The sequence below is a fragment of the Aulonocara sp. 'chitande type north' Nkhata Bay genome, linkage group LG22, assembly GCF_057382095.1.
Source record: "Aulonocara sp. 'chitande type north' Nkhata Bay isolate Kocher_YH1m ecotype deep benthic linkage group LG22, A_spYH_male_GT1.1, whole genome shotgun sequence".
NCBI classification, from domain to species: Eukaryota; Metazoa; Chordata; class Actinopteri; order Cichliformes; family Cichlidae; genus Aulonocara; species Aulonocara sp. 'chitande type north' Nkhata Bay.
The window spans coordinates 37,582,555-37,605,740 of NC_141364.1; the positions used below are offsets into that span (position 1 = coordinate 37,582,555).

At 43.3% G+C, this 23,186-nt stretch overlaps 1 protein-coding gene across 13 annotated transcripts in view; it reads right to left on the reverse strand.

Moving 5' to 3' along the window:
* LOC147304661 (triple functional domain protein) overlaps window positions 1-23,186 on the reverse strand; it is an 82,768-nt gene that overhangs the window by 50,593 nt on the left and 8,989 nt on the right. For 11 of the 13 annotated variants that reach the window (XM_086281110.1, XM_086281108.1, XM_086281109.1 and 8 more), the window contains exon 2: window positions 10,610-10,660. In XM_086281110.1, coding sequence (XP_086137236.1) covers window positions 10,610-10,660 — 51 coding nt within the window. Of the gene's footprint in view, window positions 1-2,800; window positions 3,235-10,609; window positions 10,661-19,027; window positions 19,140-23,186 lie in introns of those variants that run through there. The other 2 variants (XM_086281112.1, XM_086281107.1) reach the window with 2 other exon arrangements.

A 23,186-nucleotide genomic window follows, 5' to 3' on the forward strand; every position in this document is an offset into this window, starting at 1 on the left:
AAACTCAAGAGCCCTACGCTGCGTCCTCTCAAGCACCTTCAATACGTGTACCTTCAATAAGATTAAATAATAAACAAACGCTCAGAAACACACCCCTCTCGGGCACTGAAGTGTTTTTGAAATTGCACTCCAGTCTCTGGTCTCTGCATGGCGTCGTATTTACGACTGTATGCTAATGAGATGCTAATTCATTCCTGCCACCGGAGGAGATGGATGAGAATCAGGACTTGTCTCTATTTTTACTATTCTTCTCTCCTCTCATTTGTCTCCTTCCCTCCCTCAGGGTGCCACAAAAAACAAATTAGCATGATCAACTACATTTCCCACTGCGCTCCTGTAGAGAATGAGCTTGTAGCTCTTTATAGATGAAGCATGAGAGGAGGGGAGTGCAGACAGAGAGCGCTTGCTCTGGCTCTATTTCTGGGAGCTGCACATGGTCCAGATCCGCTCTCTGAGGAGACGGAGAGCGCTGGGGGAGTCAAACTGGGTTGAATCTCAGGATTATTTATTGATCGCTGCGTTTCAAATTTGACTTCATCAAACTTAAAAAGACGTAAGCTTGGGTTGTCCGAGCAACACTTAAAGCCAAAAAAGGGATGGTTCCAAAATGTCAAAGAGGCATTCATCTGTCACGTTTGAGAAGCTGCAGCCAGTGAGACATTCACAGTTATTCTGTGGCAGACTGGAGACCTGTGCAGGCTACACCCTGCCTCACCCTACGACAGCTGGGAAAGGCTCACCCCCACCTCTCTCCATATGATCCTGCTGCATCGGCAGCTTTACCTTTAAGTCTCTTTATGAAAAATTAGGACACAAGGTATTAGGAATCGCTAAATGTGCTATCAATATGGGTAAAAGTTAGCCTATTTTTCTCATCTGTCACAGACGGTATGTTCCAACAACACACCGTCATAACAAACAGTGATGTTTTCTACCCTTAACTCTCTATAATGTGAGTGAGAGTTGCTCACTCCAACATGGTCCTCTCAGGCACAAAGCTTTGGCCTACCGACCTGCTGATCACAGCTTCCGTTTACAACGAGCAGCCAATCAGAAGAAAGACGTCTTAAAGTCATGGGGAAGGGAGCTAAGGCAGCTTGTTTCAGGCAGAGGAACTGAGAAGCTGCAGAGGGCCCAAGTAAAAGATAAACAGGGATTGTTTTGTTTGTTAACTCATGTAAAGCTAGTGTAGTGGAGTTAGAACTGAAAAAAGTCACTTAAAAAATGTTTATACTTCTTCTAGGTGTTTTTAATGTTACATTGAGTGATTAACACATTAGCAAGAAATGAAACACCTATTCAAGGTATATTTATTGTAAACACCGATAACAATTGTGAGCATTTACTTGTTTTGACTTACATGACAAGGTTTGGTTGGATTTTAGAAAACTGGGCTAAATGCTTTTCATTTTCTAGACAAAGAGGTGTGAAACATGTGACCTGGGAGCCAGAATTGGCCCAGTAGTGACTTCAGAAAACCTGAGCTGTGCTATTTAAAAAAAAACAAAAAAACAAATTTTTTTCTTATACAAGGATAACTCAGGAATTAAAAGTGTCTAAATGTCTTTACATTGACAGAAGGCAGAGTTTCACCAGTTCGATCTATCCTATGAGCTATATGTGCCGTACGTCCCCTTTGATTGAAGATGAGTTTGACATCACTGATCTAGACCAGCTATGAAAATGATCATACTTTCTATGAATTACAACCTTACGCGACACATACAACTGCTTTGGAACAGATTGTCTAATGCTGTGGTCATCATGTGACAATACGGCCATTAAATTACAAGAAAGCTGCTTTTGTAGCAGCTGCCTACACGCTGCTCCCTGAACGTTACCTCGCAGCTTAGCTCGAGCGCGATGTTTATCGGCGCCACTTATTTACAGCAGCGATGCCAAGCTAAATGCTCAAGAAGCGCGCTTATCGAGGTGAACTGCAGCATATGCGCACAAACAGATAAGTCAGCATGTTTTCACCACAGAGTGATTCATCTTCTGAAGCAAAGACAATCTTTGATGTTGCTTGCAAACCTGCTGTCTGATTGGCCGGCTGCCACTGAGCAGGAGGATAATCAAAGGTCAATGAAAAACCTAATGTTGACAAGAGACGAGCAGAAAACCGCTGCGTGTTTGGAAGAGTGTGAGCGTGTAAAAAGAGCGCACAGTGAGGCCTTGTAGTTGTTTGAATTTGCTACTGTACGGCGACTTTTATCAGATTAAGGTTTCACGCAGACTGACCAAAACACACACACACACACACACACACACACACACACACACACACACACACACCTTCTTATTTCCAGAGTTTATCTGAGCAGTATTTTGGGTGGATTTCTTCTTTAATCATCAAAAGTAAAAGGTAAGTTTAAAGACACAGCCACCCCATCCTCCATCACCTCCCAGCACTCTGCAGTGCTCTGGGAACAGAGAAAGTGGCACAGCAGCTAAATATAGAGTGGCCAGGTCACACCCACACCCGCACAGAAGCAGACTGGAGAACAAGGGTTTCTGGGTAAATGATGAACAAAACCAACTAGGAGGAACCAGGAAAATTAGTAAGCTAATGAAACACATCATTGTGTCATAACTAGGCTGAGGAAAGAGAGAAGCGGTGTATGACAGCGAAGGAGGAATAAAGTAGACGTCAGGGAACGATGGAGGGACGACTAAGTTCAGTTTCCATTGGGTTGATTGAGGAATGACGAGGAAGAGCACAAAGGAAAGGATGGTGCTGACTGCATGGTAGATTCTACGTCCCCCTCTCCTGTGCATCACCAGACAGGCAACACTGTACCTGTCAGTGGGACGAGGGAGGAACCAGTATAAGCATACTGCCACTTGTGATTGGCTGTCCAGCAAGCCATGCTTGAAAATTCTTCCCTAAATTGTAAAACCTCCATAAATTGCTGTGGATTTGGCTTCGGCTGCTGCTGGAGAAATGCAGCCCGCTCGCAGCATCATCTAATCATAGAGTGACTGGCCGATGTGCCGACGGGATCCCAGTCCGCTGCGGGCAGAGCTGCCGCAGCTGAAGCTAATCCTGAGATTCCTGAGGGGAGATATTCCAACCCTGCAGACAACCAAAACCACCCATTTTTGGTGATGTCTACACATCCATATGGAAAACTGGAGCAAACATTTCCAAGGAGAAATTGGGTTACCGGTGCAGACACTTGGGCTCTGTGGATAAACAGTGAGAACCTCATGTGGCATTAGGTGAGCTGCTAATCTGTCTGTCTTTTGGAGAGACAGGTAAATGGAGGTAATCCTCAACGTGCAGGAGGGGCAGCAATTATAATATGCCTGCACTGCATTTATGAACGAGGAGAAGCCGCTTAGCACAGGAAGTGATTCGTGAGGTTGTAGGCAAAACGCTTCAGCTCCGCCCACGTACAAAGTGATCTTCTCATAGTTCACTGCTTTGCAGCTACTGTAGCTAACCCTCTAAGGTACTTAGCAGATTGCCATATGTCAATCGAGTGCTTTTCCTTCACTCGTATAGGTACTTGCTTCAATCGGCTCAAATCACCCATGTTGTTGCTCTGCAGCCGCTCAGTATTAACCTATGCTAGTAGAGGCTGGGACTGTATATGTAAACGTTGACTGTATCGACTTGGATTTACGGCACCTCCTCCCAAGAGCCAACAGCACTTAACTCGATGGTGATGGTATGCCAAGACAGATTGCTGACTGGTTGAAAGTGGGACTTGCACACCAAAAAGACCGATCATAGCTGTGTTCACTTGACAAAAAAGAAGCAGAAAAACGAAAAGGAACAAAGTATGACCCGATGATGGAGCGTTGTTATGTTTATCTCTTTACTACAAAGAAGTTCTTTATATATCAGGATTTCTGTCTTCTCTGTTGGGCTAAAGTGAAGAACCAGAAACAGCACAAAGTACTGCATTAAACATTAGTTATTATTAATCTAATCTCACCTCGCTTTCACTGTGCATCTTTTCCTTCGTCTCCGTCCCCTCACTGGTCACAGCAGATGGCTGCCTCTCCCTGAGCCTGCTTCTGCTGGAGGTTTCTTACTGTTAGAAGGGGTTTTCCTTCCCACTGTCTTCACTCTTTAGCTAACAATCTAAAGCACTTTGAGGTAACTTTTGCAATTTGGTGCTTAATGGCACGTTATTGCTACATCTTTAATGCATTAAACAGATGTGATTTAATTCTAGGGACCTACAAAACTTTAAAGTATTAGTATAGTAACTACATTTCAGCACTACATGCAATGTTCAGTAAGTGCAGAGAAATTCATGCAAATTGGTTTTTAGTTCACCAAGTCTAAGAATTCTTAAAACTTAAAGAGGACAGTGTATTAAATACAACCATGACTCTGTATAAGGACGTATTAACGTCACAGAGTTTATGTTACAACCAATGATTTAACTGAGTCACGTTGGAATGCTGAATTCGAGGAAGTGCTTGCTACGAGAGTCATCAAACAGCCTAACAAGAAAATTTATGATCCATTCACAGCGCAATGAAGTACAGCGCAATGAAGTACACAGCCAGTGTTCATTTGAACTTTTCCAATTCAATGACAAACTGTGAAAAACAAATTACATTCCTCTTTTCTTTATGATCAATAAGCCATTAGCTACCAATGAGGAGGTCATTACCTTGCTGATGATGTCTACATTCAGGAATTCAGGGAAACTGGCGTCCAATGCCAATCACTAAATGAAGAATTATCTGAGAAGTCGAGACAGAGGAAAACCGTATCCCATAAGACGAAAAAAAAAGCACACCTGGGTGAATTTTTCCAAGGCAACAAAAAGTCCCAACATTTCCCGTGTTGCCTGTGCTGTATGAAGTGGGCGAGACAAAGTTATCACTGATATGACTACACCCATGGGGGTGATGCCAGGAATGTCCATCATCCTTTGCTGAAACTCCCGGATCACGGCCAGTTCTTCTTCGTTGCAGGCCACGACTGGAACTGGGCTGTGCTTGTGTTACAATATGTACATACTTGGCACACACCTCAGAGGCCTGAGATTTGTAGTGGCCTCTGAGTGGGCATTACTCAGTTTGCTAAACACCACAACAACAACAACAACAACAAGTCTTCCCCAGAGGCACTGTAACAAATACCTCAGGGGTCGGTGTGTGTGTGTGTTTCTGAGTTCAATATGAAGACAGAATGCGACAGCTGTGTGCACACCAACAGATGGGACGGGTGGTACAGTCAGCTGAGAGGAGGAGGAAACACTCGCAGCATCTTCCTGTGAGATTAAAGAGCAGTTATATCTCATGAGGGCTATCCAGCAGCTGACTGGGAGCCATCGCTCCTAAACCAGCTGTTACGGGTCAACAGAAACCAGATTCGCGCGCAAGAGTGTGAATCAGTGCATAGCTGTGGACTTCCCACATTCACAGCGTGCCATAAATTCCCTGCTGAGGGATGTGTGGGACTGGCAGGAATTCCTCTGGGATAAAGGAGTGGACAGCAGTGTCTCCATGACAAAAAAAAGATACCAGACAGAGCAATTTTATTTGATTGCATGCCCATTTTACTCATAAATACTACACGCTCAATGGATTTAATTTCATTTCTACACTTTAAATTGATTTAACCGAAGCGTGCATTAAGCTATTTTATGTTTCCTGTGGTCTAAATGTTAATTTGAAGGCATTTCCTTTCCTATGAAGAAAAAGCAGTACTAGAAAAATCTAAATGAAATACATTTAAGACTATAATCTTCCAGACAGATTCATCTCAGATAAATCCTAAACTGCTAAGCCTTACCTCCTTAGTAAATATTAAGCTTCTCAAGCTCCCCCCCCCCCCCTCAATTTGCATATGAAGTTTACAGTGCCCCTAGCATTGTTCCACAGAGTGCTGCTTTTCTGTGTTAAACACATTAAGAATATTGTTTTAAGAACAAACAGAAAGGGAGACACAATGGGGAACAACAGCAGCTCTCCTCCCCCTTTGCAACTCTGGTGAGGGCCTGGTGGCGCCAGTGTCCGGCAGCCTCGCCTTTGTCAGTGCGCCCCAGGGTGGCTGTGGCTACAATGTAGCTTACCATCACCAGTGTGTGAATGTGTGTGTGAATGGGTGGATGACTGGATATGTAAAGCGCTTTGGGGTCCTTAGGGACTAGAAAAGCGCTATATAAATACAGGCCATTTACCATTTATTACAGCTAACCTGGCTGTATCGCACTTAATAACAAACATGACACACAAGTGTTCGCAGGTGTGACTGCAGTTCCAGCTCTACTGAATCGACTGTATTTGTCTTTTTGTCAGCAGTTGGTTAAACTCCTCTGTTACTTTTAATGTTCTTCTGCAATGTTTCTATAATGCAATGATGCCATTTTGCTTAGTTTTAGGCAGGCACATCAGCAGATACACTTCTACATATCACATAAGATGCCTCCGCCACACTTAGAGACTGGTTGGTGAACTTCTGGTTGCTAGGAGGAAAACTGCCACAAAGAGGGTGCTGTACCAAAAACCTCCTTGTGATTGCCTTAGTTGCAAGCAGTCTGCAAATGCTCACTAACCACTAAAGGGGTGCAACCCCATTTGGAAATGGAGAAGGTCCATCTTCAAAGTAAAAGCTGATTTTTATCCTAAAATCAACCCATTTAAAACAAATAAAAAATGAAAAAAAAAATGTGCAGCTTCTGCTTTGAAGAATGACAAAGACAGTTTCACAACCACTTGGTGATTGGTCAGTGAGTTTTGCACAAAAGTCTTCTCTACAAACTAAATGTGACAATCTGCTAGCAACCTAAGCATTCCCAGTGAGGTTTCCTCTTCGAGACTGCCAGCAACCTCCAGCAATCACCCAAAACCAGTCAGTTAATGCTAATTTTTCCCTACCAACTGGTGGTTGCCATGCAGTCGCCTACAGGTCTCTGCGTCTGCGTGACCAGGGCCTAATGGACTACTTGAGCTGCTACTTTTGCACAACCTGCAAGCAGCTTAATAGCCCACCTGTGCCCTAGCTCTGCCTTTAGTGCCGTTTATGATTTTATCACAGTTATATCTGTTGCCACAGACTCCTGTTCTGTGAGATCTCAGAACAGAGCCACAACGCCAGATCAGTGCAGATGAAAAGAACAATCTTCTTTTGTCTATATGTGGTTTGAATTCTTGACAAATGGCTCATGTCCCATCTATCAGTCCTACTGAAGCAGCTCTGATTAGCTGCTGCACAGCTTACCTTTGACTGGCTGCTGTGCCAATATAACAATGACCTCACTGTGGCCACAGCTCACACTGACTGTACATACACACAAAGTTAGAAACCAGTTTAAGTAAGAACGTGTTCATCTGGTCAATTAGTCATGTTTAGGTGCCATCTAAGTAAATTCTGCATCAAATGCACTCTTTCAATCCAATACAGGGACAGTGTCACTACTTTCCCTTTACCACCCTTACACTGATAAGGTATCTGTGTAGCACTTTCATTGCAGTGAAAATCATTTGCCGTTGATGAAAACGAGCAGCGATCTAAAACACCGAATTGACAGCATTCAAGACTGAACAGCACAGCCTGGGTGTTTGTTTCCAGTCCGTTCAGATTCTCCGTGTCCTTCCCAATTTTCCCCTTTGTGTCCCCAAATCAGAGTTTTGGCTTGGGAGACCGAGACAGAGCGCACACCATCTTTCCCTTACCCCCGCCTCTTCCTGTTCTCCCCATCCATCCAGACCTCTAATAGCAGGGTAGGCTAACCGAGCGAGAAACAGGCCAGGGTTACCCCAGCGACCCAAACACAGCAGGGGAGAAGGGAAAAGGGAGAGTAGAGGAAGCAGGAATAAAAGAAAGACAGTGAGAGAGACAGAGAGAAAGAAAAGGCAGCTTGTTATTGGTGCCAAGCGTTCAGTCGGCCGGGTCTTTTAATGCCACCTGATCCTATTCTGACGAACCGTGACGAGACAGAGAGAAAAAGACCGTTACAACAACAAGTTGTTTTGTTTTTTTGTTTGTTTGTTTTTTAACCCTCCACCCCAAAAAACCCTTCTACTGCTGTAATAGTGAGAATAAAAACTCATTTTCCTTCCACACGTTGCTCCTGTCACTTACTGAGATTACACAGTAAGTGACAGAGGAGTGGCTCTTCTACAGACGACTGCTGCAGATCAGACACTCCTGCAGCATTTTTGTGCTTCAGCTCTTCCAATCTGCTCGAACACGCCATCTTGAGGCGATGCTTTCAGATTGCAGATTGCAGCTGATTGCTGAAGATTTATGCCAAATCATTTCAACAAGCACTGAGGCAGATTACACCGCGGAACTTCTGGACAGACACAGACGAAAAGGGTTGAGAGAGAGAGTGAGACGGTGATAGAAAGCACATCTGTCAGGGTTCGAAAGCTTTAACATCATTAGAGCACTCGCCTCACCCTCCCATCCCTTGCAACCCACTTTCCAGTCACCCAGTCAGACCAGTGGATGAGGAGGCCCAACAGATGGACAGACATAATCCCCCCCACCCACCACCTAGTCTAAACCACGAAGTGATAACTGTTAAGCAGCAGGATGCTTAAGAAAAGCACCATGCAGAAAGGCTAAACAGTCACACTAAAGCCAAGTGTTTTTCAGATATAACCGCGTTTGTGTTGCTTTCATCGCCTTTTTCCTACGGGCACTGAAGCTTTCTCTATAAAGACCCTGAGGCTTTGGAGCAACCTGCCAACTCACTGTCCTCCTTTGCGTGTAGAATTTGAGGGCTGTTTTTGTTTCTCTTTACAAAGCCAATACTGCTGATAGTCTTAGAGTTTCTAATTAAGAGGTTTGCACAAATGGCTCTATTCTAATTTCCTATGAAATAGTAAAATTTCTCACTGAAGAACAGAGCAGAAATAACTTTATATGTCAAATTGGTCATTAAATGTGTCGTTTCAGCAGCACATATTAACCCTCACATGAGGAACATAGCCTACTTTTTAAGTGTCAGCTGCACCATGAGGATAATAAAAGGGAAGATTTAGTACAACTGATTGGAGAAAGGACACAAGGAAAAGGTCATTTAGGGTGAGTGATTCTGAATGAATGGCAGTTTGTGTGAATAAATCATGGAGCAGGCAGCGTAAGTGTCCATCTCAACTCATTGCTAATAGCCTGTTATAGCTATGGGGAGAGGTGCCAGACATGGGTAGCTGTCCACATCATGCATGTTTTGGGAATAGATGGGAGAGGTGGAGACGAGGATGACAGGAAAAGTGAGGACATGTGAGATTTAGGATGACAATGACCTGTATTGATACTGGGAGGGGCAGAGCATTGAACCGCCCTTCATCAGTGCTATTAGACAAGAACCTTACAATGTCCAACACCAGCAGACAAGAGAATGGACAGGAACAGGGGCGAAATTTAACAGAGCATCCAAAAAGTATTCACCCCATAATGACAAAGTGAATAAACTCTGCTTGAAATTCTTGCAAATTTATCAAAAATGAAAAACAAAAATATAACAAGTACATGTATTCACAGCCTTTTCCATGACACATACAAATCGAGCTCAGCTACCTCCTGTTTCCAGTGATCATCTGTCAGATGTTTCTGACACTTGATTGGGGCCCACCTGTGGTAAATTCAGTCGACTGGCTATGATTTGGAAAGGCACACACCTGTCTTTATCATTGAGGATAGTAATGAGCACAGTGGCCTCCATCATCTGAAAACAGAAGAACTGTGGAACCGCCAGAAGTCTTCCTACAGCTGGCTGGCCAGTCTGGGCAATCGAAGTAAAAAGGCCTTGGTCAGGCAGGTGACCAATAACCTGATGCTTACTCTGGCAGAGCTCCAGCATTACTGTGGAGAGAAGAAAACCTCCCAGCAGGACAACCACTTCTGCAGCTCTCCAACAATCAGGGGTGTATAGTAGAGTGGCCAAGCTGAAGCCATTCCTCAATAAAAGGCTCATGACATGACCTGGAGTTTGCTAAAAGACACCTGAAGGACTCTCAGAGGATGAGAAACAATTTTCTGGTCTGATAAAACCCAGCTTGAGCACTGTGGTCTGAATGCAAAGTATCACATCTGGAGGAAACCAGACACCGCTCACCAGCTGGCCAATACCATCCCTAAACTGAAGCATGGTGGTGGCAGCATCAAGCTGGGGGATGTTTTTCAGCAGTGGGACACTAGTTACGGTCAAGGGAAGGTGAATCCAGCAATGTTCAGGTCCACCCTTGATGATGACCTGGTCCAAAACGCGCTGGTCCTCAGACTGAGGCAAAGGTTCATCAACAGGACAACAACCCTAAGCAAAGAGCCATGATACCAAAGCAGAGGCTTCAGAACTACTCTGTCAATGTCCCCGAGTGACCCAGCCAGACTTGAATCTGACTGAACATCTCTGGAGAACATCTCTTTACCCACTTAATGTATGCTAAAACCCTTAGCAGGATAATACTTTTTAAATTTAAAAAAGGTCTACATTACATCTGTAAAAGGGCTTTAGTCTGCTCGTGTGCATGTAAAAATACACCAAACACACCATATTTCTTTTGAAATATACCGACCTCCCCGACCCTCCACCCTCAGTAAAATACACTCCCCTCTTGCACCACCAGCACACACATGGATATAAACGGGCCTTGCAAGAAAAAAAAAAACAATCTTATGTTTTACCTGCTATCTGGCTCGATACATCTCCTTTTGGCTCTTTAGGGAGGGATCCATCTGTAGAAACACAGATAAAAAAAGAGCAACTGTTTTTATCCCCAATTAAAATGCATGACACAGAAATAAAAATACACATCGCAGCCAAAACGAATTTGGCAAATGAATTCACTCAAAACGAAGTGGAAAGAAGTCCTGTAAGCATGACTACATGAAAACATATTAAAAGAACATTGTATCTTTAACAGCATTAATGATAAACATCATATGAATGTTTTTTTCAATATCAGAGTTACTATCAATACCAGTGTATCATAAACACTTCCAGTTAAAATGCTCCTACATTTGCTATTAAATAGAATAAATGGTAAGTACGGCTGAAGGAAAGTTTGTGTTTTAACAGTTTCTGGTAAAGTAGTGGAATAATAACAACTACGCTCTATGCTACAAAGTGATTAAAGTTGATCTGAGCAGGATCAGAATGTTAGCGATCAATTCCATGAAAAACCATCCCATATTTGTTGAGGCTTTAAAACTCCAAAGCACAACAAACACAAACTTGTCAGGTTAACATGCCTTCAATGTGGCTAAAAAACAGAAGACTAATCAACTGCCAGAAAAAATCTCAATAATTAAGAACACTGTTTATTACCAGCAAAGCCTTGGATAAAGAAGATAAACAAGAACTCGCTGTCTTGAAAGGGCTTCCGCATTACTTAGGATGGAAAAATCCCCAACATTAATAAGAGAAGTGATATTGCCTTAGTCACAGGAAACACCTTACTATGGGGGGAAGAGACTACCTTCATCATGCTCTCCTCCCTTAACTAGTAAAACATTATAGCAAGGCACCAGGAACGTGATGATTCCCACGACCCCTAAACAGCATGTTCTGCTTACACCGGACCCGAGCATGCCGGAGTCATCTTCTCATCAGCCTATAACTCATGACCAAAGCCCGGTGGTTTCTCTGCAAATTCAACAATCAGTCCATTGATGCAGCCTATAGCCTGTGAGTGAGTGAGGCCGCTGCTGTGACGGAGGGGAAGATACCGTCAGCGTCATGTGCTGTCAACATGTAAACAGGGTGGACGCTCAACTGGCTGACTCACTGACACATGCTCGATCTATTCTGACTCAGGATTGCTGCTTCCTGTTTAATGGTACAGATCGCTGCGCTGAGGCAGAGAGATGCTGACTGTGGTACTGAGTACATGATCTATACCAAGTATCTACAATATGCACTGAGGTACGTGCAGTTTGATTTCCACTGTTAAGGTAGGTGCTCATATGAAACATGGCCAACATTTCAAATAATAGGGTCGGTGTATAAATGAGCAGAAGAATGATTTTCCCCCTTTATGATATCACAGAGAGCAGATATCCCTAATATGGCCATCCCAGGCATAGATCTCCAGCTGTGAGCACACAATCTCTACCTACTGACCCTCTCTTTGCAAGAGACAACCAATCAAAAGAAAGTATCTTTAAAGGAAGGGCAAGGGAGCTAAAACAGCTAGCTTCAAACAAGTTAGACTGAGTGCATAAAGGCCTTTTCACATAGGAAGCAGTACCTACTACACTGTGAAACCTGTCTATCCTATTACTGAGCAAAGCGCAGCATAAGCTCATTGGTGAGGAGTACTCACGCATGACGTGCTGTGACCGACGCCTACAGTTGATTCTGTGCGTATCTCAGTTTAAAGAACTTCATGAGAAATTTACGTGCAAAGCAGTGTTGTGGAAACATGCTTCGAGCTGTCGATCCTGCAGAGTCTAGCAGAGTCCATCACTAAAAATATGGAGCTGGAAATCAGCATTAGGGCGTTTTCACACCTGCCTGTTTAGTCCTTTTAAAGCAAACTGCAGTTCATTTTCTCACTTGGTGCAGTTAGTCTGAGTACTGTGTGACATTGCAAGTTTGGGTAAAAATACTTCTGTACTGGGATGTGTTGAGGAGCTGTAGATGTTCAAATGTCAGTGTGAGTCGGCAACTAGATGTGAAATGAATGTAAACTCTCAGTATTTTCCAGTTGTCCAGAACGCAGCACCTTGTTCCTGTATTTACATTTGTTGCTCCCAGACACATCTGGCCAATAAGCGGACAGGACATTCTCACGTGGTCTGTAATGACACGTTGTGGTTTGCTCAGCGTTCACTTAGATTTTTCTCTGTGTAAAAAGAAACCAAATCACAGGGAAAAGCTACACGTTTACAAACTCATCAAAGGATTCGGACCAGAGTAAACAAACAGGTGTGAAAACACCCTCAGTGTAGAAGCTCATTTGAGACATAACTAGAGGCTACCTGGATCCCTCTGAGGAAAGCATGCAAATCATTTGTGTTGCGACACACTTTTGTTTACCAGGAAACCCTTTCGGCCCGGATGGCACTAAGGCATCCCTGTAAATTTCTACACTGGCATTACAGTTCCTCTCTTACAGCTGAAAAAAGATTTCTCTGAAGTAATAGTTTAAGCCGCATTAAATAAATTCCTTAAATCACACCCAGAAGAGTCCGCTTTTAATTAAAGCAGCAGCAAAACCTGCTCTTCACTGAACTTGCAAACTTATGAGACATCTATCCAACATATACCACGTTCATAATCAGGTGGTTTAAGGTAAGAAAATGAAATCCAAACCAGGAAGTCCAACAGCAGAATAATGCTCTGGACAAAGATTTATAGCACTCTTTGACAGGATTGCAATTATTTTTCATTAAACAATGATCCATCAGGAATCTGCACCTGCAGGTGTGTGACCGAACAGTAAAAAGCAAAAGCTGCACTAGTTTCAAACTTTTAGCCAAGATTGAAACTAGTGACTCTGCTTTGTTTTGCAAAAGTCTTCTTTAAGGAGGTCCAGCCTGGCTCCATTCATGCAAAAATCAAACATCTTCTGCTGTGAGCTTAGGTAGTAGGTAAGCAACATTTTGCTGGTGGCAGTTCTCAGTAATGAACATTTAGCAGCAGAGTACACATAAAACTACACAAGACCTAACTTGCAGGCAACAGCAGCCTCACGCACAAAACACTGCATGGGAAAGTAGAGCCGAGCTGTCGAGAGAAGGCCAAAGATATCAAGGAAATGTTCTCTAAAGCCGTGTACCTGGAAAAACAAAATCTTCACAAAGACTGAAAGAGGTGAAGGGAGAAGGCAAGAGAAAGACCAAACACCTACATACTTCACATATTTGCCATGCCAAAGATGTCCGCTTAAGCCACAGTGTGCAACAATGTAATACCAGACTTACAGTTGTGGCAGCCCACAGCTTATCCCAATCTAAACAACAACACTTGTAGCTGAGCCAGTAGTCAAACATGCATGAAGGGGGGGTAAAAACACAACACGTGTGCACGAAAACAGGCTTTTCCTCTGCGATGTGGCCGTTACAGCAGTGGGTTAATCCAACCGCACACAAACAGACATGCATACACTCTGAGCCAACTTTGTTAAGACCATAGTAGGATAAGCCCACTGCTGAACCGTCAGCCAAGCTCTTTGGATGAACTTAAACAGAGCTCGCACACATACACACCAAACGGCTTTTGAGGAAATGACACGGCGAAAACTCCAACGGCCCGATTCCCATTGAACAAATCCAAACTTTCCTCTCCCAAAAACTGAGATAGAGTGAACTCACCGAGCCCTGCTGAACACTGGCTGCACTGTATCCTTATGGAGCCCCTTAAAAAACAGACAGCTCTCTCTTGTCCCGACACACACCGTTTCTGACTCTTAGCCCGCATTAACACGGGACCACCCTTTCTGTGGGCCCCTGCCTTCAGCTTCTCGGCAGGCACACTCATCGTTTGACTCACACACAAATAGGAAAGAGTCCCTTTCATTTAAAAATACCGACTGTCTGGCTCACACTGACTGAACTGAGGTGAGTGTCTTAAAAACAATGAGCAATACCCAGCTGTCAAGGCTGCGTTGGAGAGTTTAGAGGCAGATATAGCTGCAGGGTGGAGAAAATGTTTAAATGTCAGAGGCCACAGAGAGAGCACTTAACAACATATTACCTAAGGGATCATCTGTGTGAGAGGGGTTTTTGTTGCTTGCCATGAATCATTACACAATACACAGATATTTGGGAAACAGAAAGTACCACTACTGACTGAATTAAGGGGTGGGAACTTGATGCAGTATAGTATAACGGTCTTTTGCGTGGTGATTTTGCATCCATAGAGGAATACCAAATACTACAAGAGGGCTCAAGTCTCATGATAGAAGGCCACCTTTCTGAAAACAGTCGCAGCCTGACTTGGACGGACTGCAGTCGCTCTCAGAGAAATTGTCAAAGCTTTGAAAATAATTCCTGTCTAATTTACAAATGCAGACAAATTATCAACATGTTGCCATCACTCTGAATGAGTGTGTCAATAAGCACAACACAAGGGGACTCAACTCCAGCACAGAACGAAGGATCAAACAGATGTGATTTTTTTGTTACAGTTAATATCTGTTTTATCAGAATCAGACTGCATATAATTGCCAACTTGACCCCATTCAGCCACAGACTGATATCAGACTGACTCAGGTATTGACCAACTTTAACTTTAAGGACATCATTTGCAGTTGGGGGAAAGAATAAAAAGGGGTATCTGTTCCCACTTTAAGCATCTTTATAGGTCCTGTGACGTACCCATCCCACTGACAGCATTTATCCTGGTGTTACTTCCACTGCAGCTGCACTGCCTAAACGCTAACTGATAGTTACAGTGGGGCAAAAAAGTATTTAGTCAGCCACCGATTGTGCAAGTTCCCCCACCTAAAATGATGACAGAGGTCAGTAATTTGCACCAGAGGTACACTTCAACTGTGAGAGACAGAATGTGAAAAAAAAATCCATGAATCCACATGGTAGGATTTGTAAAGAATTTATTGGTAAATCAGGGTGGAAAATAAGTATTTGGTCAATAACAAAAATACAACTCAATACTTTGTAACATAACCTTTGTTGGCAATAACAGAGGTCAAACGTTTACTATAGGTCTTTACCAGGTTTGCACACACAGTAGCTGGTATTTTGGCCCATTCCTCCATGCAGATCTTCTCGAGAGCAGTGATGTTTTGGGGCTGTCGCCGAGCAACACGGACTTTCAACTCCCGCCACAGATTTTCTATGGGGTTGAGGTCTGGAGACTGGCTAGGCCACTCCAGGACTTTCAAATGCTTCTTACGGAGCCACTCCTTTGTTGCCCGGGCGGTGTGTTTTGGATCATTGTCATGTTGGAAGACCCAGCCTCGTTTCATCTTCAAAGTTCTCACTGATGGAAGGAGGCTTTGGCTCAAAATCTCACGATACATGGCCCCATTCATTCTGTCCTTAACACGGATCAGTCGTCCTGTCCCCTTGGCAGAAAAACAGCCCCATAGCATGATGTTTCCACCCCCATGCTTCACAGTAGGTATGGTGTTCTTGGGATGCAACTCAGTATTCTTCTTCCTCCAAACACGACGAGTTGAGTTTATACCAAAAAGTTCTACTTTGGTTTCATCTGACCACATGACATTCTCCCAATCCTCTGCTGTATCATCCATGTGCTCTCTGGCAAACTTCAGACGGGCCTGGACATGCACTGGCTTCAGCAGCGGAACACGTCTGGCACTGCGGGATTTGATTCCCTGCCGTTGTAGTGTGTTACTGATGGTGACCTTTGTTACTTTGGTCCCAGCTCTCTGCAGGTCATTCACCAGGTCCCCCCGTGTGGTTCTGGGATCTTTGCTCACCGTTCTCATGATCATTTTGACCCCACGGGATGAGATCTTGCGTGGAGCCCCAGATCGAGGGAGATTATCAGTGGTCTTGTATGTCTTCCATTTTCTGATGATTGCTCCCACAGTTGATTTTTTTCACACCAAGCTGCTTGCCTATTGTAGATTCACTCTTCCCAGTCTGGTGCAGGTCTACAATACTTTTCCTGGTGTCCTTCGAAAGCTCTTTGGCCTTGGCCATGGCGGAGTTTGGAGTCTGACTGTTTGAGGCTGTGGACAGGTGTCTTTTATACAGATGATGAGTTCAAACAGGTGCCATTCATACAGGTAACGAGTGGGGGACAGAAAAGCTTCTTACAGAAGACGTTACAGGTCTGTGAGAGCCAGAGATTTTCCTTGTTTGAGGTGGCCAAATACTTATTTTCCACCCTGATTTACAAATAAATTCTTTACAAATCCTACTATGTGAATTCATGGATTTTTTTTTTCACATTCTGTCTCTCACAGTTGAAGTGTACCTCTGGTGCAAATTACTGACCTCTGTCATCATTTTAAGTGGGTTAACTTGCACAATCGGTGGCTGACTAAATACTTTTTTGCCCCACTGTAGATTCATTGCTGAAGTATAAGTGTTAAATCCTTCCAACAGATTAGGACTCCACTACTGGCAAAAGCAGTGTTGGTAGTGCTGAGCACTTTAAAGGAGGAAGAGGCAAGCTTAACAATATTGCTGTGTTTTAGAAGACTTTGACTGTTAAAAGAAAATATAAAAGAACAGAGCAATAATCCTCTAGTTGCACAGATAGAGTAATTGTTCTGTGCACGGCGGTGCAGGAAGCAGTCAAATACCCCCTGCAGATTCAGGTTAGAGCTGCAGTTTGTAGCCAACTTCTCCAAAGAGGAACGAGGACTACCATCACCAGCTGTGCGGTCTCTAACTGGGAGATGAGAGACTTAACCAAATAATCTAAAGTCCACGACAACAGTGACTGGACTTTCAAAATAAAAGGGAGCAAAACATGCACCAGTGTACTAACTGCGGATGACAATACATAAAGAGCTTTTTTGCCAAAGCCAACTGTTTTGCCAAGTTGCCAAATGCTTACACCGAACTTTGGCATTCCACCCAAGTAAAGTCTAAGCGTGGGAAACACTGCCTGTCCTGACAACTACAGTCAAGTAATTTTGTGTTGCTCATGGCTCCTGATATTTTTAGCAGTAGCCCTTAGATCTCAGGATAACACCTTCATACCAGCTTTATGAAGCTGAGATGAAAAACATCACATGTACGCTTGCTAATTTGTCAAAAGCAACGAATAACTGTTAATAACTTTATTTTACACCAAAATATGGAGATTAGAATCAGTAAAAAATATGTATGTCATATGTCTGAGATAATGAAATATATTTGCCAGCACAGCCGGTGTGCTTGCAGGATTGAGTAGTGATCAGGACAGAAACGCCACAATTTCTTCTTTCAGAATGATTAATTCTCTATAAGAAACATAAATATACATGACTTTCATCACTCCGACTGATCTGAGGTTCAAGGAATGTGACATTCCCACGTCCTCGTTTGTTCTTGGCATACGAACCTCACTATATACACGTGCTTACTTGCACACTACTGAGAGAAAGCAGTAAAATATACATGACCAACAGTCCGGAGAGCTTGGCGTTCACGCACACGCAAACACTCAGGTAAAACAGAGCTCTTATCTAACCCCAAACATCATTCACCATAACTCAAATATCAACCACACTCCAACGCTGCTCACCAGGAAACACGCCAGAGAAAGCTGACTCAATCTTTACTCAAAACCTCAACTGTGGCAGAAAAGAGGAAAATAAATGTTGGGAATGTACTTTATATTCATTTATCAATTACAGACGTGTTTCTAGCCACACTGGTATCTGCCCTCAGAATGGATCCCAGGTGTATCCATGCTGAATGCCAAAACAATGAAAAAAGCCTCGCTCTGCCCCCCAAGATCAGAGCTAAAGGCCACCGCTTTAAACTATTCTTCATTTCGGCTGGTACCTCTGGGACCATCTCAAGGAGCTCAGCAGTCAACAGCCTTTTGCTTTAAGACCTAAAAAGCTACAAATTGTGATGTTTGCAGTGAATTGGTTTCTTTTCTTTCTTTCTTTTTATTACTCGATGCTAGGAGAAAAAAAGGAGGTGAAAAGTAGTCAAAGGAAGTGAGCGAGATGGGGAGGGCAACAGTGAGATAGCAGTTTTGAATGCACTGGAGACCCAAAGAAAAAGGAGTACAATGGTCTTTCAGGACCTGTCCTAGTTCGCTTCACTCTCAGTCTTTCTGCTCTCAGAAAAAGCCCACAGATCCCGGCAAATATTTCAAACCGATCCAAATCAATTGTGAGGTAATTCAGTCTTTTTAGTGACCCCTTTCATTAACACAGTTTGCCACTCAAAGGTGCGCTTCTCTCGTTGTTTTTCCAACGTCTGCCTCTCTCGCTCTCTTTGAATTTCCCAGCTCTCTCTTCTTTCTCTTTCACCTGCACTGAGCAGACTCTCTTATCTCGCTCAAGCACAACCCAATAATCACTCCCTCGCTCCAAAAGCTGGCTGTTTATGCTCCTCTTAGGAGGTTGCATAAAGACAGCAGCTATCAGCAAACAAGATTTCACAGCAACTCGCAACCTGCGCCCGCCCCCCCCCGACTCCTCTCCCCTCAAAACGTACCTCCTGTCTCCTTCTTCTCCATCCTCTCTCCATTTTTCTCTTTGCCCCCTCGACTCGCTCGCCTCTCTTGTTCCAGTTTGGGTTTTTTTTTTTAAGGAAGACGGCGGCGGGGCAGCAAATCTTTCCCGAGCTTGCGCCAATTAGATATCGCGGCGGAGAAATTACAGAACGAGAGCGCGGTAGATGAGAGGGAAAAAGTGGGACAAGCTCCTTTTTATAAACACGCAGCGAGCGGCGAGAGGTTTGCATATGTGTGTGCGTGTGTGGAGGTGCGTGCGTGTGCTGTTCACTTGCTCCTGAGGGGGATTTTTAAAAAAGCCCAAATTATTTCCATTTGCACATCTGACAAACACTTTACCACACTAATGGCCTATATTTGGCATTATTATATTTAATTTTAAGCAACTTTAATTCAACAGGGGGAAAACAGTGCTTGTAAAGGCCAACTGCTGCTCGACACCCCTCCTCACTCCCGCCCGCCTTGTAAAAGTTTTAAAGACGAAAATACCTCGTTTTGCAGGTTGTGATTAACACGTATTCTCGTGGACAGCCACGCTGCTTCACGAGCAGCCCTTTAGCTCTGCCTCATGTTCACACCACACAGCAAAATCTGTTTGTAATGCAACCGAATGCAGAGCGTGATCCGCCCTTGAACTGCAGATTGCAGAAGCTCACTGTGGTTATTAGCTCTTATCAGCTGGCCTTTGCTCTTATCTGGGCGGTGACTTACACGCCTGTGCGAGCATAAAGGCTCAGTGAGAGTGCAGGCGTTTGCCGACCTGGTTTACATAGACCTGTTTGTACAAAAAATAAAAAAAACATAACACGTGGTCAGACAGGATGACATGGATAGCTGCTGTTGCCATGGTGACAGACTGAAAACTCAGTCTGGACATTAAAAAAAAAGGGAAGATAAAAAATGTCCCTATAGCACTAAAAGACTTTTCCCCCCTTTTTGTGCAAGTGTTAAACGTTCATACCCGGATACAGCGATGCATAAAACCTCAATGCTGCTTTAAATATGAAAACAAAGTATCCCTGGCACACTCAGTGTAGTTATAACTGTAGCTGCTCTGTGCAGAAAGTATTTTTCACTCATGAACAGATTAATTCGCATAAAATAATCTGTGTAAAGCATACCATTTAGGATTCTCTGTTTTATAAAGACACTGTGACAATTCTGGATACTCATATGAAAAAAACAAAAACCCCAAAACAGTTCCAAATAATGAAGTCAGCATCTGTGTAATTAATCCCTGCGAGCCAAAATCTCAGGCTTTAAACTCCTCTAAATGCTCCTTTTAAGACTCTTTTTGTTTTTTTGTTTGGCTGTAAATAAAGAAGGTGTACAACCACACGATTTTTAATCAAAGAACTTCTAAACACTCGTGAAGACGGACTCACTGAACTTCTTGTTTCACAGAGTTTACTCAAAAGACAGCCCAGAATGACAGGGCTATGCAGCTGCAGGAAACACTTTTAAACAAATATCTGTATGTTTTTAATAGATGGGGCAGAGATAATGGATGTATTTTAATTTTTAGACTTTTTACAGCTTTGACTGTAAATTATTAACAACATCACAGCACTACAAGCCGCTTTATGGCATCTGCTCTTTTGATTTTATGCACAAAGCCAGTACCCGGAGATGATCTCCACTAGTAGCCACCTGATAGCGGGCACCTCTGAGCAAAACAAGCAGCTGCTTGTTTTACACATATAAAAAAAATGGTGTGATGCAACAGTGTTTCTAGAGTATCGTTAGAAAACGGTGCCATCAGTATGGAGTATATCCTGCTGTAAATCCATAACCAGCTGACCAATCAGCATTCATTCATCCAGAAACGGAGACAACATTTTTCTTAGAAGTAAAAGTTGTGCAACTTTTACTTTTAAGGCAACCGTCTCTGTTCTTGGTTTTTATCAAACTGTTCTCAGTTTCACTACCACTTGGGGAGCAGGTGGCGAGAGTTTGCAGATAAATAGATCTGTACCAACAACTGCAACAATCCGCTACTGACCAAAGCAATTGCAAGGAGGCTTTCAGTCAAGAGTTGTGCACCTCTTTGCAACCAATTTTACCAGTGAGAACAAGCAACCTCCAGTCCAGGATAAACCAGGCCCCAGTATAAAATAAATAGAGGTTATTTTGAACTGTCAATCATGCAAAGCTACTCTAACACTCCAAGAGAAAAAAAAAGCTGAAAATTAGCTTGGTAGGACCCCTTTAAAGTTTTGCCAATTTTTATGTATATATGTGCAAAACTGTATTCATTTTCTTAAGCAGATGATGATAACTACTCTCATACCACTGAAACCCACAAACAAGCACCTGGAAGCAAAGGGATACAGCTAGCTTGGCACTGCTAACATTTACAAATCACCACATTATGTTTGTTTAACTCTACACACCTCCTCTGTGCGTGTGTAACTGTGGGTGGTGACTCACACAGATTTGCTCCACCCCTATGTGCACCAAACCCACACACACAGACTCACACCAAATCCACCCTTTGCTCCACCTCTATGTGCGCCACATACGCGCACGCACGCACACACAGTGTAATCCCAGAGAATAAAACGCCAGATTGGATTAGGTCAGCGTGTGTAATCCAATGAACTCTCACCTCTAAAATGCCTAATGCTGTTAGAGCTCACATCATCACACTGTCACACTGCTCGGCTGCCTAACACATCACATAGAAATACATCTGTACAGTTTAATCGTTCAGCATAAAGCACTGCACACATCTGGAACATAACTTCACTGCACATATACAGAAACACCCCCCCCCCCCTACTTAAAGATTTCCAGAACTAGTCCTCCCTGATTGGTAAGCTCCTGCAGAACATTTTGCATTGGCATGTATGGCACATCTGAAGACGTACAAAACTAGTTTATCTGCATTTGACTGTTGAGGAAGTGAGCGTTGTTCCCTCTGAAAAGAAATCTAAGGCTTTTTGTTCGAGTTTAGGTATTATATTACTGTGTACAACTAAAAGTTCACACTGACATCATTTCTCCTTTAGGCTACAAACAAATCAAGTGACGCTGTTTGTTCTACTTCGTGGCTCTTGATGGCTTCACTCACTGCCTTCTGATTGAAAAATTACAGCCTTTATAGTCCAGCCAGTCATCTGTGAGTCGGGTTTTCCGATCGTTTCTGCAGTGGACCCCAAGTCTTTCAGGTCAAACAATAATCTTTCCCTCTTTGTCTGTTACTATGATATTTCCCAATATCCATTTATCCATTTGGCACAGGAGAATTGTGCGTCTAATCTCCTTTCTGGACTGCATTTTAAAATTGCTGATCAGTTGGTTATAATCTCATAAAGTTCTCCCTTTTTTTCCCTTCAATCTATTTGCTCGTAATTGATAAACTTGGTACAGTTAAGACAAGACGACCATTAGAAAGTCACCTCTTGGTTCATCTCATGACATTAATTCAAATTCGACCAGAATAAAAAAATGCTAAAAAGATGGCGGGGGAGCAAATCTTGAGTTGGCACACTAGAACACGTCATTCCGACACTGAACCAGATGACCGGTCTTTACGAGCCTGTGATACGATACACAGATGAGCGGCAAATGCCTTGAGCGGGATGATGCAATGTGCCAGTTGGGCAGAAAGTTTACCCACAGATGTTAAGAGCCAAGCTGACAACCACAGCTGTGTGTTTAGCAACCTCATGCTAAAACCAGAGGCATGGACCTATAGTGACCAGTTGGCCAAAATTATTTGATTTTTTTATATTTTGGAAATGAAGCGCCTCCCAAAGTGTCCATTTAAACAACTCTCTGAGCTCACAGGCTCTCTTCACGCTCTTGATTCGCAGCTAGATTCTTCTTCTGCTTCTTCCAGATAGCTAAAAGCAACCTAATCCAGCCAATTTTTAGGGGTGGATTGCTGGACTGATGAAGGCTGGCTGAAAATACTTAACAAATTGTCCAACCCTAAAGTGCACTTTCTCCCTCTTCTTCTCAGCGTTAATTTACTTTCTCTTTGCCGTCCTTGCTGGTGTGAGATTAGCTGCTTTTATGTGTCTGCGTTGTGATTGTTAAGACGACTGTTTGATGTTAGGATGGCTTTCGCAACCTGTTAATCATTTACCAAAACTTTGACGATAACGCCTCAGCTTTCAACAGATTACAGTTTAA